The sequence below is a fragment of the Doryrhamphus excisus genome, linkage group LG10 (assembly GCF_037039965.1).
Source record: "Doryrhamphus excisus strain RoL-2023G ecotype Guam linkage group LG10, RoL_Dexc_Guam_v1.1, whole genome shotgun sequence".
Taxonomy (NCBI): Eukaryota; Metazoa; Chordata; class Actinopteri; order Syngnathiformes; family Syngnathidae; genus Doryrhamphus; species Doryrhamphus excisus.
Window position 1 is genome coordinate 11,572,482 of NC_136366.1, and position 16,698 is coordinate 11,589,179.

Here is a 16,698-nt window from a genome sequence, read left to right on the forward strand (position 1 = left end):
AGTTAGCAGCCAAACACTACCGTGTGTGTTCGCCAGAGCTTTTTTCGCTGTGATTTTTTTTGGCAAGTTGTCAATTCATTTGTTTCTCTTTAGGAAAGAGATTCTCAATTAGAAAAAAAAATGATAATTGCAACTGTGTCAGTAATGAGAATCCAGGCATTAGTTAGCCTACTAGCAGTAGCACATTTGTTTACACCCCCCCCCAAAAAAACTTCACTAGACTTTTAACATGCTAAAGTAAGTTAAGCTAGGCTAAGATAACCCATTGGCGCCAGCGTCTTTTAAATGTACATCATGTGCACAATTATGCTAATTAGACGATTGCATCATCTGCCGACTTCTGGACACCCAATGGCTACTTTTCTTACTGAAAAGTTAGCAATAGTGGCACTGGGCTTTTAACACACTAAGCTAAGCTAACTGGCCACTGCTTTGTTTTAGCTAGCGGCGGAGGTCAATTCAAGCAACTCCTTTTCAGCTTTGTAGCAATAAAAGAATTTCATAATGAACCTATGCGTACAGTGTTTGGTACTTTGTGTGTTGGTAGCTACATTAGACTATGTGAGCTTTAGCTGCGCAAGTTAGCTTGATATCCCAATCAATAATACCCAGTATAATAGTAATGTACATTTTTTTCAGCGTGGAGAATTTTTGTCTGACTTTTTACTCCAGCAGTTGTCTGACGAGCCCCAGTGGGGCATGCCCCATTCGGACCCGGCCCCCATTTTGGAGCACCAGGGGATCAGGATCCCAGACTGCCAGAAATGCCAGATGCCGCACCCCTGCCATCACCACAACCTGAGAACATCTCCACAGGTGTGTTTTCATGTGCAAAATCTTCCTCCTACTGTATGTGTAGTTTGGCTGTATCCCAGCTTCAGGGCGGGGAAAACCCCACCCAAGGTTTGAAGCAGGGGAGAGGGAGAGCGGGGTGGGGGTTGTGGGGGTCCTGACACTGGCTGAGCTACCATTTTGGGTGTAATCATCACATTTTAACATCCTCTTTACTCAAGCAAGTGTGGAGCACCTTTAAAGCACCTCTGTGTTTCCCGTAGCCCCACAAATACATTTGGACCGCCAGCAGAACATTTAGCATAATATCATGGGAGCCGGCTGCAGAGATTGTATTTTCAAAGAGCAGAATAAATGTGTGTGAGGTGTCAAACCAGTCTTGCAGGCTTGGGTTGTGTTTCCTTGTTCAGTCGTACCAGTTTGACTGCCTTCACATTCGCCATCTTCAAGCCTTTCTTGGCTTTTTTCATTCATTTCTTCTGTTGCGCTTGATTGTGAAGGCTGAATATGTTCAATATGCTCAATATGTTTCAAAGCTGAGGATTGTGAATTTTTATGCTCTGAAGGCCGCATGACTTGACTGGAAAAAAGGGCTTCTTACGTGTAGGACCAGTGAGTGTGTGTGTCTGTGTGTGTCTGTGTGTGTGCAACTCATTTCAGGCAGCAAGATGAGTAAAACCAAGAATAAGACCGAGAACAAGACGGAAAAAGCTTTAGCGGCTGAGAAGGAGCAGTTTGGGAAACAACAGGTAAGCAGTTTTATTTTCTTATTCTAGCACAGGGGTGGGCAAACTACGGCCCGGGGCCACATCCGGCCCGCCAAGTGTTAGAATACGGCCCGCCCGTTCTTTCCAAAGTATTTCATTTAAACTTAATGGGGTGACAGGGCCTTCTCCATTGCTGCCCCCACCCTACTGGAACTCTTTGCCCCATTCGCTGCGTGTTTGCCCTGACCTTCCCAGTTTCAAAAAACAACTAAAAACCCACCTCTTTAAATCTGTTTTTAATGTCTAACTTTTTATACTGGCGGCACAGGGTCGTGTGGTTAGCGCGCAGACCTCACAGCTAGGAGACCAGGGTTCAATTCCACCCTCGGCCATCTCTGTGTGGAGTTTGCATATTCTCCCCGTGCATGCGTGGGTTTTCTATGGGTACTCCGGTTTCCTCCCACATTCCAAAAACATGCTAGGTTAATTGGCGACTTCAAATTGTCCATAGGTATGAATGTGAGTGTGAATGGTTGTTTGTCTATATGTGCCCTGTGATTGGCTGGCGACCAGTCCAGGGTGTACCCTGCCTCTCGCCCGAAGACAGCTGGGATAGGCTCCAGCACCGCCGCGACCCTCGTGAGGAAAAGCGGTAGAAAATGAATGAATGAATGAACTTTTATACTTGACTGCTGTGCCCCGCTTTTACCCATGTTTTAACTGCGTATAAACGAATGAATGTTGTATTTTAATGTATCTTTTACTCTGTTTACTTGCTTTTATTCAAGTCCATTTTTCTGTAAAGCGTCTTTGAGTATTTTGAAAAGTGCTATACAAATAAAGTGTATTATTATTATTAATAATATGCAACCTGGGATCATGATCATAATTCCAGGTGGACTGTTACGTGTAAAATGTATAGTATGCCCCACCCCCCATCAATTTTGTTAAATCAATGCGGCCCGCGAGTCAAAAAGTTTGCCCACCCCTGTTCTAGCACCTAAACTGGGATAGGCTCCAGCATACCAGCGACCCTAGTGGCATAGAAAATGGATGGATGTCATGTTTGGTGACATCACTGACATATACAGCCAATTAATTGATGAAACAGCACTTTTTGGGCTTAAATTCACTTAAATATAAATGTATGGGCCGCACGGTGGTACAGTGGTTAGCATGTTGGCCACACAAAAGACCTGGGTTCGATTCTTCACCGGTTTCCTCCCTCATTCCAAAAACACGCTAGGTTAATTGGCGACTCCAAATTGTCCATATATGTGAGTGTGGATGGTTGTTTGTCTATATGTGCCCTGTGATTGGCTGGCCACCAGTCAGCTGGGATAGGCTCCAGCACACCCCCACCACGCTAGTGAGGATAAGCGGCATAGAAAATGGATGGATGAATGTATGGCCACATCATAGACTGATAGACTGGTCAAATTCAGGGCTGCTCGAGTGGTTCACGCGCAGGCCTCACAGCGAGGAGACCCGAGTTCAATTCCACCTTCGGCCATCTCTGTATGGAGTTTGCATGTTCTCCCCGTGCATGCGTGGGTTTTCTCCGGGTACTCCGGTTTCCTCCCACATTCCAAAAACATGCTAGGTTAATTGGCGACTCCAAATTGTCCATAGGTATGAATGTGAGTCTGAATGGTTGTTTGTCTATATGTGCCCTGTGATTGGCTGGCCACCAGTCCAGGGTGTACCCCGCCTCTCGCCCGAAGACAGCTGGAATAGGAGTGTAGGAGATGGTGCAGTATGCACTCATCATGGTCATTTGACTTTGTTTTTTCCAGCTGCAGAACATCAGCAAGTCTCTCACCTCAGCTGAAATGCCCCCCAAGTCCAAATACGTGCGCAGTATCCTTTTCCTTTTCTGGGGTGTGAGAGGCGGCACCGTGGCACCGTGCTGTCAAGTATCCTTGACAGCCGTGATAAAGACATCCTCCTAGGGACGCACAAGGAGGGCGGGGCCGCCACCTTCTGGTCATACACCCTCAACCTGCCTCTGTCCAGCAACGCCATTGTCAGCTGGAAGTTCTGCTACGTGCTGCACAAGGTCCTCAGGGATGGCCATCGCAACGTAAGCGTCCCCACGCAATGTTCCCACTCCGGTGTTGTCCTCCCTAAACTTTGCTGTGTCCACCGCAGTCAGTCCGAGACTCACACAGACACTGCCGCAACGTCAAGGATATGGGGGCGCTGTGGGTGAGTATCATGACCAAACCTTCTTCCTGTGTACGTTCTTCTCACACACAAGCGAGGACAGTGCTTTGCATCTTCTTCCTTTGGGGAAAAACAATATCATTCCTCATCACGTCACTCACTTAGCATGTGTCGCTAGGCAGAATTCATGCAACACTATCATTTCAACCTTTAAAAAAAGAACTTTCAAGCTCACCATGGAGATTTAGCGGAAACTTTTGCAGAGTGGACAGGGAGAGTCGGCAGGAACAGGAAGTTGAGCAGAAAAACACGGGAACACAGCAAACAAGACGCACCTTCCTTTATATCCTTGTATTGTTGCAATTGAAGCACTACTATTACTGCGAGTAAGGCTTTATTTTCATCCAAGTGTGTGACTATAGGGGTGCTACGTCATGTCTAGAGGGCTCTAATTGTCTTAAAAAGTGTACTCAGACTCAGGTTGTAAACAGGTTATTTTTCTACTATATTGGGTAATAGGAGTCTAAAGGTGACTGTAGGGGTGTTATTTAATGTCCAGAAGGCTCTAATGTTAAAAAGTGGATTTAGAAGGTTGTAAACAGGTTTTCTTTCTTATTTTATCTACTATATCGGGTAATAGGAGTCTAAAGGTGTCTAGAAGGCTCTAATAATGTTAAAAAGTGGATTTAGAAGGTTGTAAACAGGTTTTTTTTATTGTATGTACTATATTGGGTAATAGGAGTCTAAAGGTGACTGTAGGGGTGTTATTTCATGTCTAGAGGGCTCATGTTAGACAGCGTATATGGAAGGTGGATGGTCAGGTCTGGAAGCAATTAAACTGTGAAATTTATTTAAAAAAATGACAAGAATATGACCCCGTAGAGTGCAGAATACAATAGAAATGTGGGAAAAGGGTAATAAAATAAGAGTAATAACAGTTTTATTTATTTTTTATTGATTAATAAGACAAAATTTTCCATGCAGTTTGAAGTACACATAAAACGTCTTTTGTTTTATGAATGATTTCCTGCAGGGCAACCTGCACGATCGCTATGGCCACATCGTGGCCTTGTCCGCCAAGTTCCTGTGCCTCAAGATGGAGTTTCACGCCAAGGCAAGACAACACTCCTCCCTTGAGCTTTGCAGCGCTAGTGACTCCCCTCATGACTTCTCTATCTGCAGCACAAGGTGATTCCTGGCAACCTGGAGGCCTCGGACGAGACGCTGGAGAGAGAAGCAGGAAGTGACATGAACAAAGTGTAAATCCTATTCTGTGTATGTGTAAGACTCAAGTGAGTGTTCTTGCATTGGAGCTGAGTTATGATGTGCCATGCAGGCTGGACATGACGCAGGAGCTGTTGGATTACTTTGAAGCTGCACTCAAGATGGCCGACACAGGTTGAACTCATTGTCGTCGTTTCCATCAAAGCTACTTTTCCAACACTTTTAATCAAGTCTCGGTTCTCCTCCAAAGTTTTCCGTCAGCTGGATACCAACGGAGCCAAACCCAACACGCCGGCCGGTCAGTGTCGACTGCTGCCTCTCATCCCGCTTGTCCCGGACTGCAGCTTCCTGTACCACTTCTGCGTGCGCTTGCTCTTCAAGCTGCACAGCCGTGAGTGACGCAGAAACACGCCCAAACACCCAAACACAAAATATATACACGGGCATCTTCTCTGACTCGCAGGCATTGCGGCGGATGTCCTCCTCGGACACAGAGAGAGATTCCGGGAACTGTTTAACAGGTAAAAGCTGATTTTTTTTTCAACATACTGTGATGTACGTGCTCATGTTTTCCTTTCCTCTCCAGCCTCAAAGAGTTCTTCAACAGAGCCAGAGAGATGGAGTTCTTTAAAAGAATAATCCAGATCCCAGATCTCCCAGATGTGAGTAACACGGTTCCACATGGTTTGACCTAACTCAACTTCATTCATTCATTTTCTACCGCTTATCCTCACAAGGGTCGCAGGCGTGCTGGAACCTATCCCAGCTGTCTTTGGGCGAGAGGCGGGGTACACCCTGGACTGGTGGCCAGCCAATCACAGGGCACATATAGACAAACAACCATTCACACTCACATTCATACCTATGGACAATTTGGAGTGGCCAATTAACCTAGCATGTTTTTGGAATGTGGGAGGAAACCTGAGTACCCAGAGAAAACCTACGAATGCACGGGGAGAACATGCAAACTCCACACAGAGATGGCCGAGGGTGGGGAAAGACAAAATAAGAAGCCAAAAAGTTACCACTTCCACACAAAATAGGAGGAGAACTCATTCATTCATTTTCTACCGTTTATCCTCACGAGGGTCGCGGGGGGACCCGGGGAGCCTATCCCAGCTGTCTTCGGGCGAGAGAAGCGGGGTACACCCTGGACTGGTCGCCAGCCAATCACAGGGCACATATAGACAAACAACAATTCACACTCACATTCATACCTATGGACAATTTGGAGTCACCAATTAACCTAGCGTTTATCCTCACGAGGGTCGCGGGGGGACCCCGCCTCTCGCCCCAAGACAGGTGGGATAGGCCCCAGCACCCACCCGCGACCCTCGTGAGGAATAAGCGGTAGAAAATGAATGAATGAATGAATATTTTTAATGGGATGTGGGTGTCTGTCCCTGAATGTTCTGAACTCCTGTTTCCATGCCAACGCTGTGCTGAGCCGAGTAATGCTGGGAGGGTTTGTGACACGGCACAACTGACATCATGTTGTGCTTCTTTAGACAGCAAACAGCAGGAAAGCAATTAATTAATGAAATACATTTTTTCATGAAGAGAATTTGATCGAATCTGTTTATCATGGAATGACAAGCACCCCTCGCTCTTTCGCTTTTTTTTCCCCTGACAAAGGCTCCTCCAAACTTTCTCCGTGCCGCCGCCTTGGCCGAGTACAAGAAGCCGGTGGTGGTGATGTCCAACGAGGATCGTTTTGAAGACGAAGAGGAGCCGTCAGCAGAGTTGAAGGACTCGCAAATGGTGCGCTTGTTTGTCAGAGTTCTTGTCTTTTGTGAGCTTCGACCGTCTTCTTCTCCTGGCAGCACTCCCTGCACAGCCAGATGGCGCTGCCCGATGTGGACCAGTGGGAGCAGCAGGGGACAGAGAACCAGATTCTCAAGAGAGAACTTGACGTCCTCAAACCAGAACTTGAGCTCATTAAATCTGAGGTAAGCCAGGATTGTTTAAAAAAAAAAAAAAAAGAGTGGATTTAAACCAGAGCCCTGGTGTACGCCGCAGTAGATAACACATTGCGTCTGCAGGCTCAGAGGTGTGTCACCGAGCTGCGGGGCCAAGTGAATCACCTGGAGGCGGAGGTGGAGGAGCAGCGCACCCACAAGCAGATGGCCCAAGTGGAGAACGAGCACCTGCGTATGGAAGTGGAGGCGTTGCGGAGCGCCAACGTGGCGAACGTTGGTGCTCAGCTGGGATTCAAGGAGGCGGACAGTAAGTGCAGCAGGTTGTCTGTTTTCGTTGGAGAGAGGCTGACGCGGGGTCCTACTAACTGGGGGGCAGGTCGAGCGCAGGCGGCCGAGCATCGATTCACTCAGCTGAAGGAGAAACACGCCGAGCTGGTGACCAGCCACGCCGACCTCATGAAGAAGGTGCCTTTTCTCTCGCTTAGCTTCAATGCGGAAAAACACAATGAAACATCCATGGATTTGTGTGTGTGTGTGTGTGTGTGTGTGTAGAACGCAGACACGGTGAAGCAGCTGGCCCACACCAAACAGGACCAGGACAGCTTGTGGCGGGCCAAGCAGAACCTGGAAAGCGAGCTGCAAAGTCTGCGTCAGGAGAAAATGAACTCGGTGAGGAATCTTCCGCTTTGCTAACTTCTTCCCCGCAATGCACAGATGGCCGTACTTATAGGTTATCACATGGTTTGTCTGGTATCAGGCCAGGTATCATGCCCCCAAGTGTCAACTGAAAATTTTCTGGAAACAAAATGGTCTTTTGATTAAATAGATTAAATTAAAAGACCATTTTGTTTCCTGAAAATGATTAAATAGATTAAATTAAAAGACCATTTTGTTTCCTGAAAATGTTCAGTTTATTTCATGTATTATATCTAAACAGTGTAAACACAATAATTGCAAAAATATTTCAACAATAATATTTTATCAACAGTCTTATCTTATCAATGTCTGACAATTAAAGTTCCATTAATCAAGTTTGGGCAGCAAAACAAACGCTGTGTGTTCACGCTCGTGTGCTGTTCTCTGATTGGTTGTTTCACGGGCACGATACCAGAGCAGCGCGCTCTGAGTGGACAGCTACAGGGGCTGATACTGGACATGGTTAAACTCTATATTTTATCAGTATCACTGTCCTGGGCTTTGACACAGTATCATTTCGGCCTTTTCCCGTATCATTCATGGGCGGTTTCTAGGGTACAGGGCCAATTAATACTGTAGTATGTGATCATTCTTATTAGCATAGAAGCTATTCCACCCACTACATTCATCATTTTCTTGACGTTCATGTACTGGCTTTCGATACCTTATTGCCGTGGCTAATCACTTCAAAGATCAAAGAAGATCAGTTTAAGTGTGTTCGTTTTGCTTTCTGTCAGACCGCTCAGCAGCAGAACGAGCTGGACCGCCTGAACAAGGAGCTCCTGGAGCAAAGAGCACAAATGGCACATCTTCGCAGCTCCCTGGAGAACAAAGAGATGGTCAGTCAAACATCAGCGATGCTCACACGTTCACGATAACTAGCATGCCGGAGCTGCGATGATGCCAGGGGTTGGAAACCTCTTTGTGGTAGATCATTTCATACCCATATATGGCACATACTGTAAGACAGTGATTTATTATCCAATATCACTTTTTATAATTAACAGTCATTAATCATCATTTGCAAATATTATGTCAATATCCACATATACGTGGACTCAAATATTCCAATTGCATTTGGTTTATTTGCTCAAACGGAAAGAATTTAACCTTTGTAAACGCCTCATTCCGAAAGAATAGTGCCAATCCGAATGAATATATAATCTGATTAACAGGAGTGGAATATTCCTTTCCCCAATCCGGCTGAGGTATCTTTGTCAGGGTTGCCTTTTTCTTCTTCTGCTGTTTATTGGCGGTTGGCAAGCAGCTTTCGTGTGCATTAGCGCCATCTGTGGAACAGAATCTAAACCCCTCTATACGCCATTTACAAGTCCATAAGTCAAAAGAAAATATATATCTATATAAAACATGTACCGAGTTGAATTATAAAATATTAGCAAGATTGAATTTGATCCGGGGCGGCACGGCGTTCGAGTGGTTAGCGCACAGACCTCACAGCTAGGAGACCAGGGTTCAATTCCACCCTTCACCCTCGGCCATCTCTGTGTGGAGTTTGCATGTTCTCCCCGTGCATGCGTGGGTTCTCGGAAAGAGAAAAGCTCCTCATGTAAACATGGCTACTGTCGAGTGTCCGTGGTGTAAAGACTGGCAGAGCAATGTAATATCGGTCCGTGTGGCAACACCTAGCTCGTTCCTCCTATAGACTTTGTGATGTTTTTCAATGTAAAAAAAAATGTGCCGTGGCTGAAAAAATGATGTATGATGCTATTCAAATAGCAACCATTCTATATAGCGTCTACCAACCACACCATTCTACGCTTCCATGTCTTCACGATAGATCCATACTGTATGAATCCTACATTATTCTTTAAAAATCAGATGCCACGCATTTCAAGTTCAGGCTGTTCCTACGTCCTACAGGAGGGGTCCCAAGCCAGCAGCAGCCTCCTGGCGCTGCAGGCGGAACGCGACACGCTGCTCCGCTCATCCAGAGACCGAGATGCCGAGCTGTCGGCGCTGACGCAGCGGCAGAACGCCGCCGACCTGGACCGGGACCGCCTCAACCGGGAGCTGGAGTCCCTCAGAGCTCAGCTGCAGCAGCAGGTGAGGACTGTTGCTAGCGTCCTGCAAAGATCAGGTGCTTCACATGCTCAACTTGACTTGCCGTCCGCAGCTCAACATCAACGCCCAGCAGAAGGCAGAGATCGACAGGCTGCGTCACGAGTTGGATACGACCCGAGCCGAGCTGAGCCGCGTGAACGGCATCCTGCAAAGCAAAGAACTGGTATTAGTATATTATATTATTCACATTATTCTCCTGAAATTATTATTATTTTTGTCATTGGATTCCAACTTCCAAGTTTGCATGTTTTCCCCGTGCGTGCGTGGGTTTTCTCCGGGTACTCCGGTTTCCTCCCACATTCCAAAAACATGCTAGGCTAATTGGCCACTCCAAATTGTCCATAGGTATGAATGTGAGTGTGAATGGTTGTTTGTCTATATGTGCCCTGTGATTGGCTGGTGACCAGCCTATGAATTAATGAATGGATTCCAACTTTTGTCTTGTAATATTTTTACATTGATTCATTTTCTACCGCTTATCCTCACAAGGGTCGCGGGGGGGGGCTGGAGCCTCTCCCAGCTGTCTTCGGGCGAGAGGCGGGGTACACCCTGGACTGGTGGCCAGCCAATCACAGGGCACATATAGACAAACAACCATTCACACTCACATTCATACCTATGGACAATTTGGAGTCGCCAATTAACCTAGCATGTTTTTGGAATGTGGGAGGAAACCGGAGTACAAAAACCCACGCATGCACGGGGAGAACATGCAAACTCCACACAGAGATGGCCGGGGGTGGAATCGAACTCGGGTCTTTTAGCTGTGAGGTCTGCGCGCTAACCACTTGGCGCCGTGCAGCTGTAATATTTTTACAATGACTCCTTTTTCAGTTGTATTGAGTTGTATTAGAATGTCTAATGTGTGTTGTCGTCTTCCAGAGCGGCACCCAACTGAGCACCTCGTTGGCGGGCCTGCAGGCGGAGAGGGACTCCCTGATGCGGTCGGTCCGTGAACAGGAGGCGGAGCTCAACAGCCTCCGGCAGCAGGCGCAGCTCCAGCAGAGTTCCCTGGAACAGGAGAGGCAGCGCAGCAGCATGGAGCTGGGAAACCTGCACGCTCGGCTGCAGCAACAGGTGGAGCATCGACCTCTCGGAGGCTGCGTCACGCCGTATGACGACTGACGTGTGCGCGCGTGTGTGTAAAACAGGCCTGTCGGGAAGGCGAACTGTCTCACAAACTGCAAGAGGAGCAGTTCTGTCTGCTGCAGTGCGCCGTGGTGGAGGCGGAAGGTATCATCCTGGACGCTGTGGCCAAGCTGGACGACCCCATCCATGTTCGTTGCATCAGCTCGCCAGGTACGCCCACCTCAGTGTATACGTACATACAGTGCATCCGGAAAGTATTCACAGCGCTTCACTTTTTCCACATTTTGTCATGTTACAGCCTCATTCCAAATTGTATTAATTTAATCTCTTACCTCAAAACTCAATACAAAATACTCCATTATGACAATGTGAAAAAGTTTTTTTTTTACTTTTTTTGAATTTATTAAAAATAGAAAACTAAGAAATCACATTTACATAAGTATTCCCAGCCTTTGCCATGAAGCTCAAAATTGAGCTCAGGTGCATCTTTTTTCCACTGATCATCCTTGAGATCTTTCTACAGCTTAATTGGAGTCCACCTGCAGTAAATTCAGTTGATTGGACATGATTTGGAAATATAATAACTGTCTACGTATATAAGGTCCCACAGTTGACTGTGCATGTCAGAGCACAAACACCAAGCATGAAGTCAAAAGAACTGTCTGTAGACCTGCGAGACAGGATTGTCTTGAGGCACAAATCTGGGGAAGGATACAGAAAAATTTCTGCTGCTTTGAAGGTCCCAATGAGCACAGTGGCCTCCATTATTCGACTAGTCAGGATAGAAGGAAAAATGAATGCAGCAATATTTTCATCCAGGATATCTCTATATATTGCTGCATTCATTTTCCTTCTATCCTGACTAGTCTGCCAGTTCCTGCTGCTGAAAAACATCCCCACAGCATGATGCTGCCACCACCATGCTTCACTGTAGGGATGGTATTGGCCTGGTGATGAGCAGTGTCTGGTTTCCTCCAAACATGGCGCCTGGCATTCACACCAAAGAGTTCAATCTTTGTCTCATCAGACCAGAGAATTTTGTTTCTCATGGTCTGAGAGTCATTCAGGTGCTTTTTGGCAAATTCCAGACGGGCTGCCATGTTCCTTTTACTAAGGAGTGGCTTTCGTCTGGCCACTCTACCATACAGGCCTGATTGGTGGATTGCTGCAGAGATGGTTGTCCTTCTGGAAGGCTCTCCTCTCTCCACAGAGGAACGCTGGAGCTCTGACAGAGTGACCATCGGGGCCTTGGTCACCTCCCTGACTAAGGCCCTTCTTCCCCGATCGCTCAGTTTAGAAGGCCAGCCAGCTCTAGGAAGAGTCCTGGTGGTTCCAAACGTCTTCCATTTATGAATAATGGAGGCCACTGTGCTCATTGGGACCTTCAAAGCAGCAGAAATTTTTCTGTATCCATCCCCAGATTTGTGCCTCAAGACAATCCTGTCTTGAAGGTGATATTTCATTTGAAAATGCATCAGATTACAATTGAGTGCATCCCATAATCAGTTCCCAGTTCCACATGTCCAAAAGGAGTAGGAAGAAGCAAAGCTTATTAAATCCTACCCCTCCATCTGGTACTTTTACAATCAGTAACTGTACATTTGTTCACTTCCTGCTTTCCATAATACAGTTTAAGGTTTTTTTTTAATTTTTTTTTTATTTTTATTCATTCATTTTCTGCCGCTTTTCCTCACGAGGGTCGTGGGGGTGCTACCGTGCACCCTTTTTTTTTTTTTATAATGTACCTCGTACCGAAGTACGAGGTGATATGACCATCCAATGCCATAATGTGTACCATAGTAAGTGTCAATATAGTGATATATATAGCACATCATGACTGGTTCAAGACTCTTCAACATTGTATTTAGCAAACAATTACAATTGAGTGCATCCCATAATCAGTTCCCAGTTCCAAATGTCCAAAAGGATTAGGAAGAAGCAAAGCTTATTAAATCCTACCCCTCCATCTGGTACTTTTACAATCAATATGTCACGGTTGCGCTTGGCGGTGTTGCGATACGACCCCAGGATGCAGAGAGCCGGACCAAAAGTGCAAATAAAAGGTAGTTTAATGCAAAGAATGGCAGCAGCAGGAAAACACAACAACCGCTACAAAGCAAAGACTATTCACAATGAAACCACAACAGAAAGAGCACGCACCTGAACTAAATAGGGATAATGAAATTAGAAGCAGGTGTGTGAAAAGAGCAGGGGTAAGGAAAACGGAAGAGAACAACAAAGGAAGTGGATACCAAAATAAGGGCATGGAAACTGGAACAGAAGGAAAGAAGGAAACTAAGAGAGCTGTCACGAGGGGGTGAAGCCCGCTCGTGACACAGTAACTGTTACATTTGTTCACTTCCTGCTTTTCCATACAGTTAATAACAGTAATACAGTTTAAGGTTGTTGTTTTTTTTTTTTTAATAATGTACCTTGCACCAAAGAAGTACGAGGTGATATGAGCATCCAATGCCATAATGTGTACCATAGTAAGTGTCAATATAGTGATATATATAGCACATCATGACTGGTTCAAGACTCTTCGTCCTTGTATTTAGCAAACACTAAATATTTATGCATGTCTGGTTGATATATTGAGCTTCTATGTGATTCATTTGTTTGTATTTCTGTCTGTCAGATTATTTGGTGAACCGTGCTGAGATTACGCTGGGTTCAGTGGACAAAATGCAGCAGAGCCATGTGCTCTATTTGGGAAACAGGAATGGTGCGTGTCCATGCGTGCGGGTAAACCAGCTGATCAACACACGACTTCTTCACGATGTTCCTCTTCCAGACGCCAGCGCTTTGCTGAGGGCCGTCACTCAGTTCTCCCACCTGGCGGCCGACACCATCGTGAACGGCGGCGCCACCTCCCACTCCGCTCCCACCGACCAGGCAGACCGTAAGTTCCGTAACCGCCGCATCGCTCCCGGTTGAGCCAGCGTCAGCAAGCGCAGGGAGGTGTGTGTTGTACTCCCGCAGGTTTGACTGACAGCTGTCGGGACTGTGCCAACCAATGCCTTCAGTTCTTGAAGGATTTGAAGCTGCAGGCCACCTTGCAGAAAGCCGACCCCACCGCCGTACGCTACGCCGTCCAGCGCATCCTGGCTCTGGGACAGGTAGGGGGACGCACATGCATGAAAGAGGACAGATCTTGAGCAGGAGCGCTGCTGTGCAGGAGCTGCGTCCAAAGGGGCAGGATGTCCTGAAGGAGGAGTTGGGAGACCTGGTGGACAAGGAGATGATGGCCACGTCCACCGCCATCGAGGAGGCAGTGCTTCGTATGGACGTGAGACACACGGCACCCAGCGGACGGCATCGTGCTGAAAAAGCGTTCTTTCCTGATGACCGTCATGTCTTCCTGTTTCTCAGGAGATCCTGTCGCAGGCCAGGAGAGACACCAGCGGATTGAAGCTGGAGGTCAACCAGAGGTGAGAAGACATCAACACATTTATTTTGCTTCCTTGTTCCTCACATTCACTCCTTCGACTCCCTTGCAGCATCTTGGGATCCTGCTCCGATCTGATGAAGGTATAGCTGAGAAACACTTGGAGGATTTCTCTTGGCAGTTTTTTGGAGCATGTCAGGTAATCCTACGTGTCCTCAGGCCGTGCACATGCTCGTCACCGCCGCCACCGATCTACAGAAAGACATCGTGGAAGGCGGGAGGGTGGGTTAACAGCATAATATACAGTATCATAACATAGCATAGCATAATATATCATAATACACCCCCCCCCCCACACACACACAGGGAGCCGCTTCTGTGACGGAATTCTATGCCAAGAACTCGCGCTGGACTGAAGGCCTGATCTCGGCGTCCAAGGCGGTGGGCTGGGGCGCCACTGAGCTGCTGTGAGACCCTTAGCGTCTTTCATTGCTAACTAACATTTCACCTAGCGCGCGCTTCTAACGTCAAAACCACCATGCCCTCAGGGAGTCTGCCGACCGGGTGGTGGGCGACGTGGGGACGTACGAGGAGCTCATCGCTTGTTCCCACGAGATCGCCGCCAGCACGGCTCAGTTGGTGGCGGCCTCCAAGGTGCGAACGCGGCACAGACTCAGCATGGACACGGAAGCGCGGCTCGCTAAGATCGTCTTCTTCTCTTTCAGGTGAAGGCGGAGCGCGGCAACAGGAAGCTGTCCACGCTGCAACAGGCCTCGCGCCACGTCAACGACATGGCCGCCGTGGTCGTCACCTCCACCAAGCACGGACAGCGGCAAATCTCAGACCAAGGTATTCAGGAACAGCCTCATTATCCAATACATGGATGTATGTATCGTATGTTTACCTGGATGTCCTTCCAAGGAGCCATGGACTTCTCTGGAATGTCGCTGATCAAGCTGAAAAAAGAAGAAATGGAAGCTCAGGTTAGTTAGGTAGTCCTGGACTGCCGGGTAAAGGGTCACGCATGCTCTGTAGCTCTGTAGCTAGGCATGACTGAAGAGCAGAATGGCTGGAAATAGCATTAGCAGCACGCTAGCTTGTCACCAACACATTAGCAAAACATAGCCATCTCATTGATCTTATTCATGATGAATCGAACAGGAACACCATCAAATTAAAAGCATTAAGAAACGACGATGTGTTGATTAGTGATCCTATGTTGGCCACATTTTGACCCTGGAACAGATTAATCCACTTCACATTGTTTTCCTATGGAAACTTGCCATTCTTTCAAGAAATCAACAAGAAATGAAGTGATGTTTGCTTTCAGGTGAAGGTTCTGCAGCTGGAAAGTCAGCTGGAGCAGGAGCGTGTCCGCCTGGGTGAGCTCAGGAGGCGCCACTATGACTTGGGCGCCCCAGAGGACAACGGGCTGGATGGAGATGACAGCTTCCCCCCGCCACCTCCGCCCACATTGCTGGACCCCAGCGCATTCTCTCCCACGCAGCCTGCCCCTCAGACCTTTGCATCCACCAACCCCTTTGCACCCGCTGCCGTGCCATCTTTACCCCCGCCGCAGACATACTCAACCACCCAGACATACACGCCACCTCAGTCATACACGCCACCTCAGTCTTACATGCCATCACATCCCTACACGCCGTCACATCCCTACACGCCGCCACAGTCCTACACGCCAAATCCCAGCCAGAATTACATCCCACCTCCGTCCTTCTCATCCTCTCAACCTTCCTCACTGGTGTCCAGCCTCTCCCCGCAGCCACCGCCGCCCCAGCCGCCGCGTGCCACCACGCCCAGCACGGAGTCAAAGAGCTCAGAACCCGGAAAACTCAACTTGAACTTTAGGAAGCCCAGCATCTTCTCCAAATCTGGAAACCTGTTTAAGAATGCGGTAAGGTCACCTTCAATAAATAACCAACACAACCCCGAATGTTTACATGTTTTTGCTTCCATTGCAGTTCAAGCGAGGGGAAGCCGGGAACGGGGAATCTTGAGGCCGCACCGTTGGAACATAGTAACATGATTTATTTCTATGAATCCTTCACTCATTCTCACTTGATTTTCTTCCCACTCCACAAAACAAAGAAGCAACGTTATCGTGAGACTCTGTCGTCATCTAGCGTTTGGTTGTGGAAGCTGCACAGCACAATCACATAAAAGCACTTTGCTTCATATTTCTGCACTATTTAACTTTGTATTTTTGTACACTATGGAATTGTGCAATTGGGGGGCAACATGGAAGATTAAAATCGGATAAAACAGCAGTACAAAACGGTTGATGTTGATGGCAAAAGCAGAGATGGATACAATATGCTACAATATGCTTTATTAGGTGACCATGTTAGGATTTCACCATGACAAAAGGCATAAATAAAACGTCATATTACAAATGAATGCTTAAATTCCAGCTTTTCCTCCTACATATATTATCAGTCAAATGTTAAGGCACACTTCCTCTTCCTGTTGAATTGGAAGGTGTCTCCAAACATTTGACTTTGGTCTCATAAAAGTAACTGACTTTATAACTGTGACTTCATAAAACTCAAATGTGTTCTTATGAAGTTAGAACTTTGATCAACATTTTTCTCACAAAATATAAAGGATTTATTTCAGA

The 16,698-nt window shown here is 47.0% G+C and overlaps 1 protein-coding gene across 1 annotated transcript; it reads left to right on the plus strand.

Annotated features, from left to right (window-relative positions):
- Positions 1-223: 223 nt before the first annotated feature.
- Positions 224-16,613, plus strand: hip1ra (huntingtin interacting protein 1 related a). Its single transcript, XM_058063064.2, has 34 exons — positions 224-816; positions 1,453-1,541; positions 3,296-3,359; positions 3,440-3,582; positions 3,651-3,707; positions 4,699-4,779; positions 4,848-4,924; positions 5,002-5,063; positions 5,140-5,280; positions 5,353-5,410; positions 5,476-5,551; positions 6,525-6,650; positions 6,713-6,838; positions 6,932-7,115; positions 7,185-7,273; positions 7,361-7,477; positions 8,242-8,343; positions 9,386-9,568; positions 9,639-9,749; positions 10,469-10,663; positions 10,738-10,885; positions 13,314-13,400; positions 13,470-13,577; positions 13,658-13,794; positions 13,854-13,964; positions 14,048-14,106; positions 14,176-14,206; positions 14,283-14,345; positions 14,430-14,530; positions 14,612-14,717; positions 14,789-14,912; positions 14,985-15,046; positions 15,394-15,975; positions 16,043-16,613. Exons 1-34 carry the CDS (start codon positions 765-767, stop codon positions 16,076-16,078), a joined length of 3,888 nt encoding a protein of 1,295 aa, XP_057919047.2. The 5' UTR covers positions 224-764; the 3' UTR covers positions 16,079-16,613.
- The last annotated feature ends 85 nt before the right edge of the window (positions 16,614-16,698 follow it).